Genomic DNA, 23766 nt, shown 5'->3' with positions numbered 1-23766 from the left:
ATTGCCCCCTTTCACATAATGCCCTAAATATATTGTTAAACATAATCTCTTTCTCTCCTTCCATACAGGCTAGGAATCCTCAATTGCTTAAAAGTGTTTTAATTTGACAGAAGAATAGTCCCTTTGCCTGCCGCGTTTGTAAGCCGGAAAGAGGGTGACTGCTAATTTTAACCTTGCATAGAGCCTTGTGTCAAAACCAGAGCGGGTAATAGCTAAGAGATATGCAGAAGTTGATAAGGCTTACAGAAAGGCCAAATTTAACAAAAAGGTATTTCTTTTTGCGGTGGTTAGGTTTTGAATATATTTACGTTTTGCATTCAGTATGGTTTGTTGGGGGGGGGGGGATTTAGCTGGAAATATAGAGGGAAGGAATTTATCGAAAAAAGTATTTCTTTTTGCGAGAATTTGGGATTGTATAGTTTGTTGTGGGGGGGTAGGTTTTGAGGGTAAAGGAATATATTTACATTGACTATAATGATGTTTGCATGGTTTGGGGGGGGGGGTTTGAGGGTAAAGGAATATATTTACGTTTTGTATTGAGTATGGTTTGTGGGGGGGGGGGTTTGAGGGTATAGGAATATATATACGTTTTGCATTGAGTATGGTTTGTGGGGGGGGGTTTGAGGGTAAAGGAATATATTTACATTTTAGCTGAATATAAAGATTGTATGGTTTGTTGGGGGGGGGATTTAGCTGGAAATATAGAGGGCAGGAATTTATCGAAAAAAGTATTTCTTTTTGCGATGGGGTTGTAAGACAATGGGGGGGGGTTAGGTTTTGAGGGTAAAGGAATATATTTACATTGACTATAAAGATTGTATGGTTTGGGGGGGGGTTGAGGGTAAAGGAATATATTTACATTGACTATAAAGATTGTATGGTTTGTTGGGGGGGGGGGATTTAGCTGGAAATATAGAGGGTGTCCAAGGAAAATTCTTTTGAAAATAAAAATGTACTTACATTGCTAATTGCGGCTGCCAAGGCCTCAAGCTCATCAAATTTATCCATTGTTATATCAATTGTGTCACAATAGTTTCTGTTAATTGAATCGCATTGCATGCCCGTTATATACGAAATATCTAGGTCGAATTGTTATGGTAAACAAAGCCCTCTGATTGGCTGAGAAGGGGGATGTAACCGAGTCGCTGATTGGCTGAGAAGGGGGATCTAGCTGTTTCCCGGGAACTCGTAACATTTGGCTCGGAAACAATAACAAATACTATTTCCGGATCATAACATCTGCCTCGAACAGGAAGGAAATGTCATTAACTTTGCCTCGAACGACAACAACATTTGGCTCGAATAACAATAACAAATACTATTTCCGGATCATAACATCTGCCTCGAACAGGAAGGAAGTGTCATTAACTTTGCTTCGAACGACAACAACATCTGGCTCGAATAACAACAACAAATACTATTTCCGGATCATAACATCTACCTCGAACAGGAAGGAAGTGTCATTAACTGTTTCTCGGAACCTCATAACATCTGGCTCGGATAACAACAACAAATTGGATTATAACATCTGCCTCGAACAGGAAGGAAGTGTCATTAACTTTGCTTCGAACGATAACAACATTGACCCCATTAACCACGTTGTCCCCATATGACTCTATCGCGTGCCCAAAATAACAACAATAACATTGACCCCATTAACCACGTGTTCTCTCTAATGACTCTGTTCAAAACAATAACAACATTGACCTTGGCATTTGCATCGAGCAACAACAAGAAGGAAGTGTCATTGACCTGCCCCCATGAGACTCAATAATCCATAAAAACATCAAATAATCAACACACATAACCATCCATGAAAACAGACATAAATGTGACAAACTTCCTGTTTTTTCATTCTCACTGAGAAAATCCATAAAACCATCCATAAATGTGACAAAATTACTGTTTTTCAAATTCTCACTGACAAAGTCCATAAACCACGTGGTTCTATGCCCATATAAGGAGCCCTGATCGGACCTCCTGAGGCATCTCTACTTATGGGTTATTATATTTCTTAGCATTGGACGTGGTCGTCTCTTCCTAGATTGCTAGCTATCGCTGCAACCCGTATAACCGCTTCCTTGCTTATGTAGGTCTGTGGTCCAAAATGATGTGGTTAAAGTATGATATAAAAGATACATTTTTTTTTTAGATCGAGCAACTTTATCTAAATTGCTAGGGTGACCTCTGGTCCGTCTATTTAGACGAACCAAAGGATATACCTTTGAATATCCTAAGTATCTTAATGTTTTCACTAAAATCTAATTCTGACTCAATCAGCTTTACTACACCTGATATTTCGATTGCTTCTCTTGATGTCATGGAATTTGCATTAGCAGGAGTAGCTGGATATATTTGGGACTGGATTATGTTATGTTCAATATAAGTGCATGGCAATTGACCTTTCCTCTAAAATTTTCGGCTTCTAAAGGCTGTAAGATTCTCATCAGAGAGGTCTCAAAGATAATTCTTCGGTGTATAGCTCGAGGTGAATAAGCCAACAGTTGCACGTACACCAAAACTATTTTGTTAATATATATCTGAATATATTACCTGTATCGCAATGTAAAACACAGCACAACGCTATTCATCAGGTTCTAGAAGTTAAGATGAGCATGGAATGCTTGGCTTAGTATGTATTTATGAAATATACCGGTTCCTTATGTATGCTACTAAAGCTAAGGCTACAACTATTAATCAATATTTCAGTTACTGTAAGCTAGCATTTGTTCTTTATTATAGAGTACAATATAAACCATTTTAATAATGGGTTGTTCAAAGCCTCCATGGCGCAGTGGATAGTATGTTGGAATTTTACTCTGAATGTCGTAGGTTCAATACTTACCACGGGCTATTTTTGCCACATTTGTCAGTTTAAAGTATAAACAAAACTTCTATTAATGACTACTACATGTAATCTTCTTGACTAACACCGTTTATGATGATCTATATCGATCCTTTATGTAAACCTAGAAAAGCGATTTTCCTAAAGATTCTTTTACTACCTTGACCTTTAGTTACTATATCTTGTGGTTTGTTCTTACTAGGTAATAGCTATCTCTACAGCCATGATATTGGTGAAACTTACATAATCCCTATTTATGATCAAATATACCGGTCCTTTGTGTAAAAACCCGGATCATTTAAGTATAACATAAACAATTTTAAAATTGGGTTTTTGAAAACCTGCGTGAACCAGTGGATAGCGTGTTGAAATTCTACTATGAAGGTCCATCAATTCCTGCCGGAGGAATTTTTACACATTTTTCGAATTTAAGTCTAAACGAAACTTCTGTTAACAACTAATACATGAGATCTTCTTGACTAACACCGTTGATTATCGATCCTTTATATCAACTATATCGATCCTTTATGTAACCTGCTTTCGATGTGGAATATCGTGGTTGCAGCCACTTTTTTGATTTTCAAACCAATATATTTTACTTGTTTTTCAAGCCAATGGACAGTTAGTTTCCTTAAAGGGATATTGGACAATGCGGTTCTAATAGTGTATTTTGTTTTTCGATCTGACTCTAGTTTTAGGAGTTATGTGATATTTTGTTTTTTACTATGGGATGTGATCGTCTCTTACTAGGTTGCCAGCTACAGCTGAAACCCGGATTATGTAATGCGTAGCGTAGTGAATGGTGCGTTGGAATTCTAGTCCGAAGGTCGTTGGTTCAATTCCTGCCGCATGCAAATTTTAGCGCATTTGTCAATTTAAAGTCTAAACAAAACTTTTATTAAAAATTACTAGAGGGCTAGAGTTTGTTGTTTACTTTAGCTAGCTACCGCTGCCACCCGGATCTTATTATGGGATGTGATCGCCTCTTATTAAGTTGCAAGCTACCGCTGCAACCCGGATCCAGTTAGTATAGAACAGAGTCCGTTCTTTGTTATAACAAGGAATAGTTAGTTTCGTATATAGGGGTATTGGACAAGAATGTTCTAATAGTGTACTTCTTTTTTTTTTGATCCGGCTCTAGTTTTAGGAGTTACGGGCTTGTTTATTTTTTTCGTGATTATCTTTTACTAGGTTGCAACCCGGATTAAGTTTTGGTTACTATGGGCTGCAGTTCGTCTTTTACTAGATTGCAGCTACAGCTGGCTGCAACTATGATACTATAACCACTCCACACACCCATACACAACTTTCAGTTACTATAGGTTGGAGCACGTTTTTTTATTGTGAATAATTTACAACCCTTACCCTGTGGGCTCTGGGGGGGGGTTGTCATCATTAAAGACCTATTTCTTTAACTCTCAACTACGTTGAACAAAATGGATATCTAAAAATTTTGATTGGCTGTGTTTGAGGAAAAGGTGGGCATGGGAGGGGGGTTAGTTGCCCTCCAATCACTTTCTATTATTAAAATGAGCATTAGCCCTTTCAATTTCCAATTGAATTAGCCCTATTTGAAGTTTCTACGACAACTCTTTCTATAAAAACCTTATATGCCCCAAGGGCATAAGTTACAATCCTTGCTCTGAGGGGTCTGGGGGGATTTTCATCCTAAAATACCTAATTTCCAAAACTTTCAACTGCATTGAACAGAATGGGTATATTAAAATTTTTATTGCATGTTTGGGGAAATGGTGGGTATGAGAGGAGGGCTAGTTACCCTCCAATCACTTTCGATTATTAAAAAGGGCATTAGCCCTATCAATTTCTAATTTAATCAGCTCTGTTTGAAGGTTCTACGACAACGCTTTCTATAAGAACCTTATATGCCCCAAGGGCATAACTTACAACCCTTGCCCTGAGGGGTTTGTCATTCTCAAAGACATAGTTTCCGGAACTTTCAACTACGTTCAACAAAATGGCTGTCTCAAAATTATGATTCGATATGTTTGGAAGAATGGTGGGCGTGAGAGGGGGTTAATTGCTCTCCATTAAATTTTGACAATCAAAAATGACACTAATCCTTTCAATTTCCATTCAAATGAGCCCTTTTTGTAATTTCTATGAGAAAACTTTCTATAAAAGCCCTATATGCCACCGGGGTATATCTTACAACCCTTGCACTGAGGGCTGTGTAGGGGTTCTCATCCTTAAAGACCTAATATCCAGAACTTTCAACTGCATTGAACAAAATGGATACCTCAAAATTTTGATTGCATATGTTTGGGGAAATTTTTGGCGAGACAGGGGGGTTAGGTGTCTTGCAATCACTTTTAACTATTAAAAAGGGTACTAGCCATTTTAGTTTACAATCGAATGAGACCTTTTTGAAGTTTTTACGAAAACGCTTTCTATAAAAACCTCACGTGCCCCAGGGCATAACTTACAACCCTCGCCCTGAGGGCTGTGGGGGGTTTATCATCCTCAATGACCTAATTTCCAGAACTTTCAACTACGTTCAACAAAATGGTGATCTCAAAAATTTGATTGGATCTGTTTTGGGAAAAGGTGGGCATGAGAGGGGGGTTAGTTGCCCTCCAATCACTTTCGACTATTAAAAAGAATACTAGCCCTTTTAGTTTCCAATTGAATGAGCCCTTTTTGAATTTTCTACGACAACGCTTTCAATAAAAACCTTATATGCCCCAAGGCATAAATGACAATCCTTGCCCTGAGGACTTTGGGGGGAGCGTCCTCCTCAAAGGCATAGTTTCTAGATCTTTCAACTATGTTGAACGAAATGGCTATTTCAAAATTTTGATTGGATGGGTTTGGGGAAGTGGTAAGTGTGGAAGGGTTGTTAGTTGCCTTCCAATCACTTTCGACTATTAAAATGGGCACAAGCCATTACAACTTCTATTCAAATGAGCCCTTTTCGAAGTTTCTACGACAACTCCTTCGATACGAAGTGCCCTGGTCTAAGACCAACCAAAAAAATAATAAATAATACATTGTGCCAACATCGTTCTTTACATAGGCAGCGCTATTGCGCTGCCTATGATAAATTTAGTTGTCTCTTGTAGCTTTAAGTATGTTAAAAGAAAGGTAAAAGGTATCTTAATAAAAGAGAAGGGGCAGTAAAATTCTTTTCGAAGATTTGTTTTTCTATTCTTATTTTTATCTAGATGGCCTTTTCTGAAGGCAACGAAACCTCTTTGGTATTCCTATAAGAATTTGAGTCAGTGTGTACATTGGGATAGTTGAGAAGGCAGTGTGTGGGAGGTTAGATCTAGTGGAGTTATGAAACTGAGGGAAAACGCAATTCATATTGGCGTTAGCAATTATAGATTAGGCCAAGGGTAAGGGATACTTTTTATAAATGGAAACGGTTGCTAATGTCGAAAGGTAAAATCATCAGCGTCATCTAACGTTCTGTGACTTTGTTTGATCCAAAACTGTTGCATAATTGTCTTTTAGGGTGTTTTATCTTTGGATGTAAAGAAAGCACAAGTATTTGCTCATCATGCCTACCAGCTTAAAGTCAACTAGGTAAAAAAAAAGGTAAAGACCGCGGCATTGGACTTCACAGTTCCTACCGGCGGTGCTGATCCCTATTTTATGGCCCTATTTTATGGCCAGGAAGTGCAATGGGGAGTGGGAGGTTAGCTATTCTGTGCTTTTGCACATCTTTCCTGTTTACCTTTCCCAAATTTCTCCAGGTACCCATTTAGAACTGGGTCGAATCTGGCTTACTGAGTCACGCCACTGCCCCGTTCCAAACTAAATAACCAGTGACACCAGGAATTGAACCCCCTCCTCGCGGACTCTGCTAGGACGGCTAGCCTACTAGCCGTCTAGCTAGCCTTCTTAAAATTCTAAGATAGACCGAGCTGACATAGACCTAATTCGTGTTGACTAGATTTTAACATAAAATAATTCTTAAAAATAATGATTAATTTTATTTTAAGAGGATTTCAGCTTTAATTTTGTTGCATTTTAGATGAATCACAGAATCACTAGACACAGATCATAGCATTCAGGCGATTCTCAGTGAGGTGAATAGGTTTAAGGGTGCACTGATCTCCCACCAAAGCTAAATTTCCTACGGAATGAGCTATTGTCTAAGGGAAAGGACATGCGTGATTCCGGTTCGGTTCATCTTACGCGTATTAAACAAAAAGGGAGCAAATTATGGCTCGAGTGTAAAAAGTCTCCGTCTTTACAGTGGGTTAAGATTGAATAGTTAGGGTGATTAATAATGATATTCCTTTGGTGATATAATTTTTATTACTTTATGTAATGTTTCTCTGTTCATAGGATTTATTATTTGCTTTCTTGTGAGGTTTTTTGTCCCTCTGTAGCTTATTATAAGTTTATTTTCTGTCTTTTTTGTGTTTTTAAATTTAAATGAAGTAATTGAGTACAATAATTTTTTCTGTATCCGCATTTCATCTTACAATAAATAAGTTCCATTTCTTTCTCTTGTTTCTACCGAACTCCTTCTTCTCCAGTCAAGTCTTTCCTCTCTAAACTCCATGATTTTTGCATGAACCTCATTTTCAAAATAAAGATGTTATCCTTTCTGGAGATTTCAATATTGACCTTCTATAAGCTTCAAATGAATCTTCTATGGATTTATTGTCTTTTTGCTTTTCTGCATATCCGCTTCCTACTTGCCTGATGCCCACAAGAATTTCACATAGTTCTGCTTCTCTCATTGATAATATTTTTATATATTTACCAATTAAAGCAAATTTTGCTTTTTTAGGTGATATATCGGATCATTTCCTGCTGGTTTCAGATTTAGCTTTTACTTATAAAATACCGCACGTAAGTAAGGAACGTCAAGTACGGTTTATAAATAAAATAACATTAAAGCACCTGAATGAAAGCCTTGGTCTGATGGATTGGCAGGATGTAATATCCACGGAGGATACAGATATGGTAGCTGATACTTTCCTAAGAAATTTCAATTGCTGCCTTGATTCTAGTTGCCCATTTGTTACGAAGAAAATTTGCAGTGAAAAATTTTCTATAAGGCCGTGGATAACGTCTGGAATTTTGATATCAGTTAAGAAAAAAATCAGTTATTTAAAAAGCAGTTAAAGAATCCAACTGATTATAATATTAAAAATTTTCAAATTTTCAAAAATAAATTAACCGCACTAATAGGATTGTCAAAACAAAGGTTTAGAAGATGGATCGACATACTTATTTCGCTAGTATAGGAGAGAAAATTGTTTCATCAGTAATGAACCAGTTTGATTCACGTACTAATAAACATTTCTCTTCATACTTTCCATCTCCTTAAAGTAATTCAATTTTTCTTGGACGTATTTCTCAGTCTGAAATAACAAATTAGTGTGTGATCTAAGTCCAGGTAATTCAGCGGGAATTGACGGGTCTGGTTCTATAATTGTTAAAGAAATATTTACTGCAGTAATTTTACCATTACGGCATATAATTAATCTTTCATTTAAAACTGGAGTTTTCCCGTCTGCTTTTAAAGAAGCGATTTAAAGAAGCGAGCTATCATTGCTCTCATCCAATATATTCATAAATGCTTAGATATAGGTGAAATGCCAGCAACAATATATTTAAATTTTAAAAAAGCATTCGATGCAATATCCCATTGTTTTCTTTTTCATAAATTGGATAATTGTGGTGTGCGCGGACCGGCTTTGCATCTAGTTAAATCTTATCTTCATAAGAGAAAGCAACGAATAGATGGAGGCAATTTCCTCTCTTCGCCTGTTCCTCAGTCCTCGATGGTTGGGGTACCTCAGGGCTCTGTCCTAGGTCCTCTGCTTTTTCTAATTTATATAAATGATCCTCACCCCGCTTTGGCAATCCCTTGTTTCAGCAAACATTTTGCTGATGATACGGCAGTTTCAATTTAGTAATAATACGGCAGTTTCAGAAGTAGTAATATTATGATGCAAATATTGTCTTTTGGCTAGTTCAAAATATCCCACAACAAGCCTTGTAAGTTTTAATTTTACACACTAAACTGTTCCTAAGATATTGCTGATATGTCCTTTTCACAACCTGCACACGAATGGCAGGTTGTCATCTGTACAACAGAAATTTTCAGAAATATTCTCTGAAAGTTTCATCTTCATACCCTTAGGTATAGTTGTAATAGTAGTCACAGCAGTAGTATTACAGCTCAACTAAATAGAATTAGCCATTGCTATGACATTGTTGATATGCCCTTTTGATAACCTCATCATTCATATACTTCTTGAAATTGTCATCTTAATGCTCTTAATCTTACAAGTAGTTGCGACAGAAGTAGTAATTGAAGCAATAGTAATAGTAGAACTAGTAAATGTTGCAGTGGTAGTCAGGGACGTCCCGAAGAGGGGTGGGTAGGGGTGCACCGCCCCACTCCCCCCAACTTTTTTGGCGTTCGGTAAAATTTTTGCTTAAGGTAAAAATTCGGCAGAAATTTTGCAAAATCGGCCAAAATTGAGCAGAATTCATGATTTCTGCAGAAAATTCGGCATAAATCAGGTAGCCATTCGGTAAAATTAACTAAGATTGCCCCCCGCCCAATAAAATGAGCCTCAGGACGCCCCTGGTGGTAGTAGTATTAGTCGTAGCGTGCATATATTGCCTTTTGGTCAATTGATCTTCCCCTTTAAGCATTCTTTGAGAGTTACAACTTCATACAAAATGAATTCTTAAGATATACTGTTTTGACAATCTAAATGCGCATAGTGTCTTATGTTAGTTAAAATTTGCCATTAATATTCTTCAAATTTAACTTCATAGACTTAGCCTTAATAGTACTGTTATCACAGTAGTTTCGGTGGTAGTAGAAGTAGCTGCATTGTTAGTGTTGTATTAGAAGCAGTAGTATCAGCGGTAGTAGCATATGGATATTGCCCTTTGGTTACTTGAACATAGCTTTCATGAGGCCCAGAAAGTTTCACCTTGACACGGTAAGTCGTTCCAAAAATATTGTTTATGTGATGTGGCCTTTTGACACCCTTTTGACGCCCTTTTCACCTTTTTACTCTAAGTCTTACAAGTTGTTGCTGTAGCAGTTGGAATAGTTTAGTAGCAGTGGTAGCATTAATAAAAGTAGCAGTTGTATTAGTGTTAGTAGTGACATGCATGTTCCATTTTGACAATCTGTATGCGCATAGTGCGTTTTGATTTATTTAAATTTCACCTAAATGTTCTGTCAAATTTTCACCTTCATACGTGTAGCCTTAATTGCACTATTATCATAGAAGTAGTTATAGCAGTAGGAACAGTAGTAGCAGTAATAGTGTATTATTAGTAGTAACAGTAAAAAAAAAAGGATGCGGCACTAGACCCTTAAGGTCCAAACCGGCGGTGCTGATCTCCGTTTCGTGGCCCTTCAGCCAGGAAGTGCAATGGGGGGCTGGGGGCCAGCCAACCTATGCTTTCGCAAACCCTTCCTGTTTACCTTCCCCAGATTTCTCCAGGTACCCATTTAGAGCTGGGTTGACTCTGGCTAAGCTTACAGGGTAAGCTAAGCTTTCAGCGGAAATTAGACGATGGTCCATCCTTTCAAGCAAAAATGGACGATCGGATGACTGACGTAGTTCAACACAATCTGTCAGCAGTAGCCTCTTCTGCAATATTCAGGTAGTTTTCATCCCACAGACGTCCATGTCGTCGAAGGCCACCTCAAGGATCCAGGTCATTCTTTAATGTCTGCCAGAGATTCTTCCTTTGGCCGCCTGTTCTCCGTTTCCAAGTTGAAAGGGGTCACAGGTGAGGACATCCTGGGATATAGTTCCAGCTGGTCGTTGCAGTGTGTGTCCCAAGAATTTCAGTCGTCGTTGTTTTATGATTACCGAGAGGGGGGCATTCTGGGCACAACGTCTTCGAACCTAAGCATTTGAGATATGAAAAAATCGGCTGACCCGTAGTATATGTCTCATGCAGCGATGGTCGAATACTTCTAGTGAACATGTTTCTTTGGCCTTTAAAGGCCAGGTTTCAGAGGCGTACAACAATATCGATTGAATAGTTGCCTTGTAGACTTTCATCTTTGTTTTAATGCTAACTTCATGTCTATTCCGAAATGACTTCTTCATGCTAGTGAAGACACCTCATACCTTTCCTATTCGAGCTTTAACGTCAGCTTCTGCACCTCCATTCAGTGTTAGGATAGAACCAAGGTAGCAGAACTCTTCAACAGTCTCGATGGTTTTGCCCTCTAGTTGGATATCTGGGTGGTTTAGGGCATTTGCTTTCATGATTTTTGTTTTAGACTTGCTGATCATGAGGCCAGTTTTCCTTGATGTACAGGAGACATCGTTGACCATCTTTAGGAGCTCAGCAACGACGACAAAGCCTTTGTGGGTGCAAAGCGAATTCGTTATTATCCAGTCTATTATGTAATTGAATAGACCTGGCGAAAGGGGGTACTTCTGTTTGACCCCTGAATTAACGTCAAATTCGGTTGTTTCGACGTCGGTAGTTCGGACTCTTGTAATTATAGACTTATAGGCTCCTTTGAGTATCTCGATCAGTTGTGCTGGGACACCGTCTTCCACCATGATCTTCTAAAGCTCTGTCCTGATAAGGGAGTCAAAAATGGCAACAAAATCGATGAAGGCAGTGATAGCGGACAATCTAAATCCTTCACTTTGCCCTAATATTGGCTGGAGCGAGGAAACATGTTCTTGACTGCCCTTTTCAGTTCTGAAACTTGCGTGTTTTTTTCTATACAAAATGTTTCGGGTAGGCTTGAAATGGCTGAGGATTATCTTGCAGAATGACATAAAGTTGTGGTCTATTAGTCATATACCTTGTCAGTTTGAGTAGACTGTATTCTATCCCTTTTTATATACTACTATAAGTGCTGAGATTCTCCAGTCTTTCGAGAATTTTTTTGTCGTCCATACGTCAACAAGAAAGTCTTTCAGCTGACATAATAGCGGGGGGGACTTATACATCTTTGCTGAGATGCCATCCTCTCCGGGGACTTTGTTATTTTTCATGTTTTTCAGTGCCCGCAGAACATCAACAAATGACGGTGGCTGTAGATCTATCTGGTAGGGCTCCTTAAGTACACTCTCGAAATCGGGTAGATCATACGGAGCTTTTGTGGGATTAAGAAGCTCGGAGAAATGTTACCCTTTTGACAACCCATGTACACACAACATGTTTTGATTTAGTTCAACACTGCCCTCAACATTCCGTGAAAGACTCATCTTAATGCCCTTCGTGTTTTGGGGAAGTAGAAGTCAAACATGCATACCCTTTTCAATAACAGATACTATATGTAAGCAATGAACAAATTGCCTAACTTATATGAAATGAGAACCACCTGAACTTTTCTACGAACACCCATTCCATAAGAACCTTATATGCCCCACGGACAGGGGCGAATCTCCAGCATATTTGTTGACGTGGCAAGAGGGGGTTCATATCCAAATAGTCAAGGGGCATGAGACATATAATATTTTTTTTTCTCCTCATTATTGGAGGCAACCACCCCCTTGCCCCTACCCTAAACGACGCCCCTGCCCTAGAGCATAACTTAAAGCCCTTGCCTCAGGGCTCTGGGGGGTTTTATCAACCCCGGAAGCATTGTTATATATTCTTTGAACTATTTTAAACAAAATGGCAATCGCACAATTTCAATCAGATGCGTTTGGTAAAATGAACGGTAGTTGAGAACGGAAGGCTAGTTGACCTCCATCGCTTTTGTCTCTTAAAAGGGAACTAGAACTTCCAATTTCAACCAAATGAGCCACCTTTAAAATTTAAACAACCATCCCTTCAATAAGAACCTTAAATGCCCCATTGGCATAACTTACAACCATCGGCCCAAGGCTCTGGTGCTTTGTATCAACCCCAAAAGCCATGTTACGTGATCTTTGGAATATTTCGAATAAAATGACTGTCTAAAAATTTCTAAAAAATTTTCTAGTGCCCTTTTTAAGTTTCATAGTGATCACAGGGCAGATACCTCCCCCCCCCCTCACACTTAGTATTTTCCCGAATGACATCTGGTAGAAATTCTGAGATAGCCATTTTATTCAAATATTCCAAATATCCTATTTAAAGGCTTTTGGGGTTGAAACAGACCCCCAAAACCTGGGGGCTAGGGTTGTAAGTTATGTTCCGGGAGAATTTAAGGTTTTTATGGAAGGGATGGTTGTATAAACCATAGATAAGGCTCATTCAGTTGAAAATTGGAATCTCTAGTTCCCTTTTAAGAGTCAAAAGTGATGGCGGGCAACTAGCCCCCCCCCCTCTACTCCCTGACTACCCCTGATTTTACCAAACGAATCTGACTGAAATTGTGAGATATCTATTTTGCTCAAAATAGTCTAAAGAACATATAACAATGTCTCTAGGATTGACACCCCTCCCCCCCCCCCCAGTGCCCTTGAGGGAGGGTTGTTAGTCATGCCCTGGGGTCATATAAGGTTTTTATGGAATGGGCGGTCGTAAAAACTTAAGATGGGGCTCATTTGATTTGAAACTGATAGTCATAGTGCCCCTTTTAAGAGTCAAGAGTGACTTGAGAGCAACTAACCCCTGATACACGCCCATCATTTCCCCAAAGACATCTGATCAAAATTTGAATATATCAATTTTGTTCATTGTAGTTGGAGGGTCTGTAAACCCTGTCCCCATAGCTCTCAGGGCAAGGGTCGTAAGTTGTGTCCTGGGGGCATTTAAGGTTCTTATAGAAAGGCTGGTCGTATATACTTCGGAGGGTACTCATTGGATTGGTAATCAGAATTTCTAGTGCCCTTTTTAAGAGTAAAAGTGATCAGTGGACTGCTATTCCCTCATGTTGTGTTTTCCTGAAATACATCCAATTTTAATTTTGAGACAGTCATTTTATTCAAAGTAGACCAAAGATCATATAACAAGGCTTTTGGGGCTGATAAAAATTACCAGAGCCTGGGAGCGAGGGCTGTTAGTTATGCCCTGGGGGTATTTACGGTTTTATGGAGGGGTTGGTTGTTTAACTTTAGAGGAGGCTCATTTCGTTAAAAATTAAAAGTTCTTGTTCCCTTCTAAGAGTCGCATCTCATTGAAATTTTGAGAGAGCGATTTTGCTCAAAATAGTCCACAAACACATAACAATGCCTCAAGTGTTGAGAGAAACCCCTAGTGCCCTGGTTGCATATAAGGTTTTTATGGAATGTGCGGTCACGTAAACTTCAGATGGTGCTCATTTGATTTAAAATTGGAAGTTATAATGCCATTTTCAAGAGTCAAAAGTGATTTGAGAGCATCCACCCTCCCCACCCATCATTCCCTCAAAAACCTCTAATCATAGCTTGGAGATAGCAATTTTATTCATCGTAGTTGAAGGGTCCAGAAATTATATCTGTGAGGAAGAACCCCCCCCCCCCCAAACACACATCTCTCAGGGCAAGGATTTTAGGTTATGTCCTGGGGGCATATAAGGTTTTTATAGAAAGGGTGGTCGTATATGCTTTGGAGGGGACTCATTTGACTGGTAATAGGAAGTTCTAGTGCCATTTTTGAAGAGTCAAAGTGACGAGAGCGCAGCGATCTTATGCCTCACCCCCCCCCCCCCCAGACACACACACGTGTTTTCCTGATATGCATCCAATAGAAATTTTTAGACAGTCATTTTAGAATCATGCAGTACACAAATTCTTTCTGTTCATAACTAAACGGCAATTCACTTAGATTTGTAAAGGATAACATCGAACATCGTTTTGAAAAGGCTTTTTCTCGGTTGACCTAATATCCCGACTATTTTAGTCTCTTTTTCCTCCCAAATTTTTCTTGTGTTCAGCACTTTTTCATAAGCCAGTCCCAATACTCGCACTTTTTCCACAAATGGGAGACAACATTCTCTTGCTATGTCGTCATAATTTGCAGATTTGTTCAAGGGTAGTACACTGCTCTTTTGTCTGTGTATTTTCACGTGAAATCCTTCCTCGTACCAATGCAACCAGTTGCACACAGTTTTCACATCTTTGTCACTTCCTGCGATAAAATTTCCGCCATCTAAGAATGCTGCACTTTTCAGAAAAACATTTTCAGAACTTGAACACCACACATTCTTTCTTCTACATACCGAAAGAGTGGGTTGAGATATAATTCAAATAGCGTTCCAGAACAAGGGTCCCCTCGCAGCAGACCTCTTTCTAGGTTTATTAGTGTCTTCAGTCTTCCATTCACTTTTATAACCACTTTCGGTGAAAAAGATATTCTTTCCATTTTATCTATGACCTTTCCGAAATTCATCTTTAGTTGTATTAATAACCACAAAATCTCTCATATTATGGAATCATAGGCCTTCACTACGTGATCTCAGTTGTTTGTACTGTCTATGTGTCGCAGCCATAAAGAAGAACTAGAGATTCAAATTTTTTCGCTGGAGTCCGACCTCTCTCTCTTTCCAGAATGGTCTATGGAACTGATCGAACACGGAAGATAGCGTTTCTATGCGGGTATCTATTTCATTTCTAAATCGCTCACTAATATCTATGATTGACCCAAGGCATTTGAATTTACGGTAAATTTTTCCATTCGCCAATTATTGAGAGAGCTAAAAAATACTTTAGAATAAGAATTTCATCCTTACTCCAAATACATTGTTCATTTCCGCCGTAATATTACTTTACGCCCACCCCCTAATGATCAAGTTTATAGCCTGAATCGTATATATGCACCGAAATTTCCATCCGTAACTCTTCGTCAAATTTATTTATGGTTTATCAAAACAACAAAACAGTTGTTGCGTGTACTATCCGGGGTGTATATTTGACTATTAGGGGGGTGGAGGTGGAGTAAAGTAAATTTGCGATGGAAATGAAAATTATATTTGGATTCAAGATGAAATTCTGACTCTGAAGTGTATGTATATTTCTTAGATATGTCAATAATCAGTGAATCGAAAAATTTACCAAATTTGTCAACTAATTCTATCAGAAAATAATTCAGCGAAAAGTGAGTGAGTGCAATTCGTCCTTGGCAGCAACTTTCCATTTATCGATTGTGATCCTCTGTTCCATGAGAAAACACCAATGTACATGCATTAACACGCTTGGGGTGCTTGGGCATTCCAAAGAAAAGGTGAAAGTCAGCTCAAATTGGTTTCTAGAATTAAAGATTGTCTGTTTTTTCTTTTATTCGTCTTTTGCGTTTCGTTTTTTCAAGTTGCACCTCAAAAGTCTTTGGTTTGAAATATATGTCTTTCTAAATACTTTGTAAATATTTTTGTCAAACGGTTTCTTTTTTTTTGTGTATTTCAATAAGGCATTGGAGACTACTATCTATGCCTTTTTCAGTTTTCTATATTGGGCGTATTGCATTGGCTTACCTTGATAGTTTTCTCGTGAGACCGTTTTATCCGTAAAATGTATACTGCCGCAAAATATGAGTCACACTTTGTTGTTAGAAATCGGACTTGCTTTAATAGTCAAATATATTTGAAAAGACTGCAGTATGAAAAGACAGTAAATTGTCTCAAATTGTCTGCGGTTTGAAGACAAGCGACAATGCGAATCCATATATAAAAGCCTGCTGAGGGCCGGGGCCCGGCAGTGAAGCCATCGGGCTCCCGGTACTATAAATATATGTCATGAAATTTTTACAAGTGGGTCTATCTAATGCCTCCTTCCCTTTAGTATTTCTGCTTGTGAAAAAAATTATATTTGCTGTCCATATCAGAAAAATAGAGATGAACATAACTGGCTATCGCTCAGTTTTGTTTACGCTAGTTCCTCTCTTACGGCATATTAGGCTCAGCCGAGTAACACCTTGTACTGTAGGTTTCAAAATCAAGCTATAAAAAATGAAAAACTTTAATGGCTAGTGCCTGACTTTCACCATGAAATTAGTTCTCTCTGCCATGACAACTTGTCGACTAAATGCTATACTAGACAAACTAGAAAGAATACAAGTACTTTTATTGCAAAGAAATTCGTTTCGACAAAAAAAAAGTATCATTATTATTCTGTACAGTATCTTATTATCTTTACTGGGGATTCTGTTGCTTGAGATGCGTTTATATATAAATGTGTTCACACAGCAGCAGCACTTGCTACTTCAGGTTTTGTTATTTTGTTTTTGTGTTGTTTTTTTTGTATATTAGCATTCTCGTGCTTGCTCAAACAGTGAAAAGACATATTCTTTTCTAACAATAATGAGATTCTATGCAGCTTCGCTTTTTTATATTTATTTCTTTTGCTTTGTTAATTGATTACTTTATTTTCAGATTGATTGCTTATGCTGGGAAAAATGCAGTGTGTACACAATGTAAATCAAAGGCTAGAAAAAAAGATATTCGCCCCCTATTTGTGCAAAACCTAAAAGCGCTTGACAACACTGAATTAGAACGGACACAACAAACCTTAGAAAAAACACGAGAGGAATTACGAAAAACTGAATTAGCTCATGCAAACGCATTAGCTTTACTGAGGACTCGTGAATCCGAAATTCAGAAACTAAACACAAGAATTACGCTTCTTAAGGAGTCTTTAGGCAGAGGTGAAGGATCCATGGTAGATGCTGATAATGAATATGATGCATCGAAGCGATGGGATATCATTTTAGAGAAGAATGTTGAAGTAAACAAAGACAGTGGTTGTCGACTTTTAGCATATGACGGCCAGAGAATATTAGTTACAAGTCAGCCAGCTAGTCAGAACAGATTATTTAAAGGATATGGAATTAGGAAATAATTTTCTATTATCTATAATTTTCTATATATCTATTATTAATACCTTTCCAACCTAAGCAAAACTTAGCAGCTTCGTTACCCAAAGCTGCTAAGTTCTGCTTAAGTGCTGCTAGTTCTTACTCATCCTAGCCCTGCTCTCAGCCTATGCACGCAATTATTCCTTCCTGACCGAATAAATCTATATCACCATTCAAAACGTCTGAACTTGTCAGTCAAAATGTCACTATGATTGTTGTTTCATGACGTCGTACATTCCTAGCTGCAATTCTTAGATCATTTAAAACTTCATATTTTTGATTCTACCAAAAGAAAAATCATAAGAGAATTGTGGTTTACAGGTATGAACAGACGTCTATGGTATTTTGACATTTCTTTATCAGCCGCGACATAAGGTGAGAGCGGGTTGCTGGTGAGTATCATGGTTCAATCGTTTTCTCTTTTTCTTTTGCATATGTTGTTGATTAGATTGTTTGAACCATCGCGTAAAGGTCACTTGACCTCCTAGCAATGGGTATTTCTTTAATTTCTTTGTTGATTATAGTGTAAATTGATGAAAATAAAGGTAAATTATTGCTGAGCAAAAATAGAGCAACTGATCTTCCCATCATCGTTATTGAAAGACGGAATAAACTCAGAAGTTAGTTAGATCTGGACTCGATTTTTTTTTATAAGAAGATGCGGTATCTTAAGATTATTTTGAGCACCTCAGCGTCGGCTGGTGGTCACAAAGACTAAGCACCCATAAGCAAAGTGTCCGAAGGGACTAGCTATCATCGAGAGCTACCGAGGAAATCCACAAAGAAAACTCCTAAAGCGGCTAAATTGCTAAGATAATTAATCCTTTGAGCTGATTTTTAGCATTTTCTCAGCAGGTATTCTTTAACATTTTTAAAGACTGTCCTTCCTGAACTTTAGATACATAATTCAGCTCCGTTTAATCGGAAAAACAAAATTCAGATTTTCTGATGACGTAAGTTTTATTAGAGCTGAATATCTCCATCTCCAGCATATAACAAGGAATGTTAAATGGTTTTGCGAATGGGTGATCCTCTAAGACACCGCATCCTATAAGTAATATTTAGCTGTCTAAGATAAACAACACACTCTATATACCTTTTTTTAGCAACGTAAATTTACTTGTACATACCAGGTATAATTTACATTTGGGTTTTACTCCCAAACTACTAAGCATCAAACCTCATTTAAAAATAAAGGTACAAATAATAAATTTCAATAAAAATCTTTCCTAAAGACTGGTCTTAAAAAATCCTTGTAATTAGAAAACCAGTAATTTTAAAAGAATATAAAAGCTTGTACGTAAAACAAAACAAATATGAATTTAAGACACCAACTGTAAAGAACAATTTGTAAACAGATGATAAAACTCAAAGACAAGAAATCTGAAGATCCCAAAACAATGATGTAAGCGTATTATAACCCCCCCCCCCTCCCACATAAATAAAATACAAGAATGTATTGGGGCTAAGTTTGCCAAGTATTTTAAATAAATAATTATCTTATTCCAACAATTTAATCTAAATGTAAATCAATATAGCATTAATTTCGTCAGCCGAGTTCTAAAATAAACAACCGAAATTCCAAAGCATAATTTGATACCTTTGAAGACTCCATTCATGACAATGACAGCTCTTTTTATTTACCATAAGCGGGGCAGTCAAAACAGAAAATCCTAGCCAAGGGTATTGCAAGAGGATCTATCCTTCCTTAGATTTATTTAATAAAAATACAGATAACTCAGGTCTTAAATTTGATCGGTAATCGGAAGTTTTCTTAAATTCGGAGCATATAAGGTTTTGAAGGGGACTCATTGGATTGGTAATCGGAAGCTCTAGTGCCATTTTTTAAATTAAAATAAATAAAAAACTAAAATAAATAAAAAACTAAAATAAAATCAAAATAAAAACTGACTTTTAATTTCCTTCAAATTGACTTTTAATTATCAAAATAAAAACTAAATAAATAAAAAACCAAAAAAAAAATCAAAATAAAAACTGAGTTAATTTCCTTAAATTCGTAAAATTTAACCAATCCTATGCTATATAGTCAATCCTATATAATAATGGCGTCAATTGGTGAAGGGGCAGGAGGAGGCCCTTAAATTTGCCACCTTAAATTTTTTTTTGTCTTTCTCCAAGATTATAAAAAACTTGTTTTTCTTTATTCTTAGAAAATGCCTTTCTTTATATTTTCAATGAGGAATTGAAAAAAACAAAAACTAATACCCCCCGCCCCCCTAGATATTGAACGGAATATATTTGAAGGAAACTCCGTAATGTAGCAGGACAGGGATAAAAGGGTGCCTTGATCATGAAAGTCCATCACTTCAGGAACAAGGTCTTTTTTGTGACCTTTTCTTATATGATTCTTGTATGATAAAAGATGAATAATACTTATATGATAAGTATTATCTATATGATAATACTTCTTATATGATAAATCCCAAATACACGGTTAACCTGCCGAATTTAAGACAAAGTTGCAGGTAAAGTTGCCAAATATAAAATTAATACACAACCGAGACTCCCGACCATAATTTAGTACCTTCAAAGACTCTATTCACGATAATAACAGCTCTTTTTTTCTTCTTTTTTTTCATATGCGGGTCAGTCCAAATAGAAAAAGCTAATGAAGTAAAACCGACTTTTAATTTCTTTAATTTCATATGAAAATGTTACTGTTCATCATGGGTACTGTATTTTAGGACAAAAATTCCTGAATTTGCAGCATTTTTAAGGAGGAAAAAAATGTTATTCACCAGCAAAGTTGCAATATTCATTTTGAATAAGCAAAGCTTGTATTTCAGATGTGTTTTAGTCATTCCGAGGTGAGGGAGGATTGCTCCGTTCTGTGGACATAACTTAACTTGATAAAACTGTCTTTAAAACAAATTTCCCACTTCTGAAAACATACACTTTCAGGTAAGTTTTGTGAGTAATATCAGTTGGAGAACCACCAACCTAGAAAATATTCTTGACAAATATATGAATACCTGAATATTTGTCTGACCTTTGCAAACCTATGGCTACATGTCACATTTGAAAAATTCTAATATTTATATAAAGCTTATAAAGAAATCAATCAAGTCAACTCGTGCCATTTAAAAACACTTAGAGATTGTTCTCCTATGGCTCCGAGGAATAACTCATTGTTGGAGTAGAAACTCAATAGATCACAAGCGCCATCTCTTAATGGGAGAGTATGTGAAAGTTTACCACCGTTACAGTCCCATAAAGCAACACAATTGGCTGTTTCTAACGAAGATCCGACGGTTAATTTCCCCCCAGGATTAATGAAAATAGTGGATTGTGAAAGAAAACGCATCTTTGACGAGCCTGAAATAGTTACACTTGGAGAAAACGGAGCTCCTTCCTCATTTGGAGAATAGACAAAATGACGAACATTTGGATGCTTTGAAGATGGCTTAGTAGTTACTAGCACACTGTGTGTTGAAGGTTCATAGCTTAAGCAATTAAATAAATCATCATCGGATAACAAACACTGAGTCTTAGTTTCTTCTTGGAATTCATAAAAAGAAAACTGTTTTAATCGAAGAGCAAGGAGGCCACTTTGTTTGGCCTTTGAAACATGGGCAAGACCGTAAACAGGAGACGTAATAGTTGGCTCGTTTTGAGTTATTTTCTCAACGGCCTCTTTGTCTAGCTTTCGAAGATCATAAAGTGAGATATGTCCTAAACTAGTCCCAACGTAGAACTGATTAGAGTTTTCAGTACACCAAGCAGCACTGGTTAATGGGTAATCCAAAAGAACTTTAAATATTTCAACATTTCGTTGCATGTCTGTTATTTTCACGTATTTATCAGTAGATACACTTAAAAATTGGTCATATTTTTCTGGATTAAAAGCCATATCCGTAATTGGCTTTTCGTGCAAAGGGTGAAACTTAGATGGCACTAAAGTCACGGAACAAATTTTCCTAATTCCATATCCTTTAAATAATCTGTTCTGACTAGCTGGCTGACTTGTAACTAATATTCTCTGGCCGTCATATGCTAAGAGTCGACAACCACCATCTTTATTTACTTCAACCTTCTTCTCTAAAGTGATATCCCATCGCTTCGATGCATCATATTCATTATCAGCATCTACAATGGATCCTTCACCTCTGCCTAAAGACTCCTTAAGAAGCGTAATTCTTGTGTTTAGTTTCTGAATTTCGGATTCACGAGTCCTCAGTAAAGCTAATGCGTTTGCATGAGCTAATTCAGTTTTTCGTAATTCCTCTCGTGTTTTTTCTAAGGTTTGTTGTGTCCGTTCTAATTCAGTGTTGTCAAGCGCTTTTAGGTTTTGCACAAAGAGGGGGCGAATATCTTGTTTTCTAGCCTTTGATTTACATTGTGGACACACTGCATTTTTCCCAGCAGAAGCAATCCATCTGAAAAGAAAGGAATCAATTAACAAAGCAAAAGAAATAACTATAAAAAAGCGAAGCTGCATAGAATCTCATTATTGTTAGAAAAGAATATGTCTTTTCACTGTTTGAGCAAACATATGTTTCAGCTAGCACGAGAATGCTAATATACAAAAAAACACAAAAACAAAATAACAAAATTCGAAGTAGCAAGTGCTGCTGCTATGTGAACACATTTATATATAAACGCATCTCAAACAACAGAATCCCCAGTAAAGATAATAAGATACTGCACAGAATAATAGTGATACTTTTTTATTGTCGAAACGAATTTCTTTGAAGTAAAAGTACTTGTATTCTTTCTAGTTTGTCTAGTATAGAATTTAGTTGACAAGTTGTCATGGCAGAGAGAACTATTTCATGGTGAAAGTCAGCCACTAGCCATTAAAGTTTGTCTTTTTTTTATAGCTTGATTTTGAAACCTACAGTACAAGGTGTTACTCGGCAGAGCCTAATATGCGGTAAGAGAGGAACTAGCGTACACAAAACTGAGCGATAGCCAGTTATGTTCATCTCTATTTTTCTGATATGGACAGCAAATATAATTTTTTTCACAAGCAAAAATACTAAAGGGGAGGAGGCATTAGATAAACCCACTTGAGGTAAAAATTTCATGACATATAAATATATTTATAGTACCAGGAGCCCGATGGCTTCACCGCCGGGCACCAGCACTCGGCACGCGACAGGCTTCTTTATATGGATTCTCATTGTCGCTTGTCTTCAAACCGCGGACAATTTGAGACAATTTACTGTCTTTTCATACTGCAGTCTTTTCAAATATATTTGACTATTAAAGCAAGTCCGATTTTTAGCAACAAAGTGTGACTCATATTTTGCGGCAGTATACATTTTACGGAGAGAACGGTCTCACGAGAAAAACTATCAAAGTAAGCCAATGCAATACGCCCAATATAGAAAACTGAAAAAGGCATAGATAGTAGTCTCCAATGCCTTATTGAAATACACAAAAAAAAGAAACCGTTTGACAAAAATATTTACAAAGTATTTAGAAAGACATATATTTAAAAACAAAGACTTTTGAGGTGCAACTTGAAAAAACTAAAAGCAAAAGACGAATAAAAGAAAAATAAGAAAATCTTTAATTCTAAAAACCAATTTGAGCTGACTTTCACCTTTTCTTTGGAATGCCCAAGCACCCCAAGCGTGTTAATGCATGTACATTGGTGTTTTCTCATGGAACAGAGGATCACAATCGATAAATGGAAAGTTGCTGCCAAGGACGAATTGCACTCACTCACTTTTCGCTGAATTATTTTCTGATAGAATTAGTTGACAAATTTGGTAAATTTTTCGATTCACTGATTACTGACATTGCTAAGAAATATACATACACTTCAGAGTCAGAATTTCATCTTGAATCCTAATATAATTTTCATTTCCATCGCAAATTTACTTTAGTCAACCTCCACCCCCCTAATAGTCAAATATACACCCCGAATAGTATATGCAACAACTGTTTCAATGTTTTGATAAACCATAAATAAATTTGAAGAAGAGTTACGGATGGATATTTCGGTGCATATATACGATTCAGGGTATACATTTGATCATTAGGGGGTGGGCGTAAAGTAATATTACGGCGGAAATGAACAATGTATTTGGAGTAAGGATGAAATTCTTATTCTAAAGGTTTTTTTATCTCTCTCAATAATTAGCGAATGAAAAAATTTACCGTAAATTCAAATGCCTTGGGTCAATCATAGATATTAGTGAGCGATGCAGAAATGAAATAGATACCCGCATAGAAACGCTATCTTCCGTGTTCGATCAGTTCCA

The 23766-nt window shown here is 37.2% G+C and overlaps 2 protein-coding genes across 5 annotated transcripts in view; both read right to left on the bottom strand.

Moving 5' to 3' along the window:
* Nucleotides 1-10935: 10935 nt before the first annotated feature.
* On the bottom strand, nucleotides 10936-11385 carry LOC148947619 (uncharacterized). The gene has a single exon (XM_089095958.1). The coding sequence runs from the start codon at nucleotides 11383-11385 to the stop codon at nucleotides 10936-10938; it is 450 nt and encodes a 149-aa protein (XP_088952084.1).
* Nucleotides 11386-19479: 8094 nt separating this feature from the next.
* LOC148947618 (E3 ubiquitin-protein ligase RFWD3-like) overlaps nucleotides 19480-23766 on the bottom strand; it is a 28698-nt gene continuing 24411 nt past the window's right edge. For all 4 annotated transcript variants that reach the window (XM_089096171.1, XM_089096169.1, XM_089096170.1 and 1 more), the window contains exon 3: nucleotides 19480-21930. In XM_089096171.1, coding sequence (XP_088952297.1) covers nucleotides 20616-21930 — 1315 coding nt within the window. In that variant the 3' untranslated portion in view covers nucleotides 19480-20615. The remainder of the gene's footprint in view (nucleotides 21931-23766) is intronic.

This window comes from Artemia sp. Qi Xiang Cuo, chromosome 10 (assembly GCF_049724085.1).
Source record: "Artemia sp. Qi Xiang Cuo chromosome 10, ASM4972408v1, whole genome shotgun sequence".
In the NCBI taxonomy this organism is placed as follows: domain Eukaryota; kingdom Metazoa; phylum Arthropoda; class Branchiopoda; order Anostraca; family Artemiidae; genus Artemia; species Artemia sp. Qi Xiang Cuo.
The sequence above is the reverse complement of the archived record's forward strand: the minus strand, read 5'-3'. Positions and strand labels throughout refer to the sequence as shown.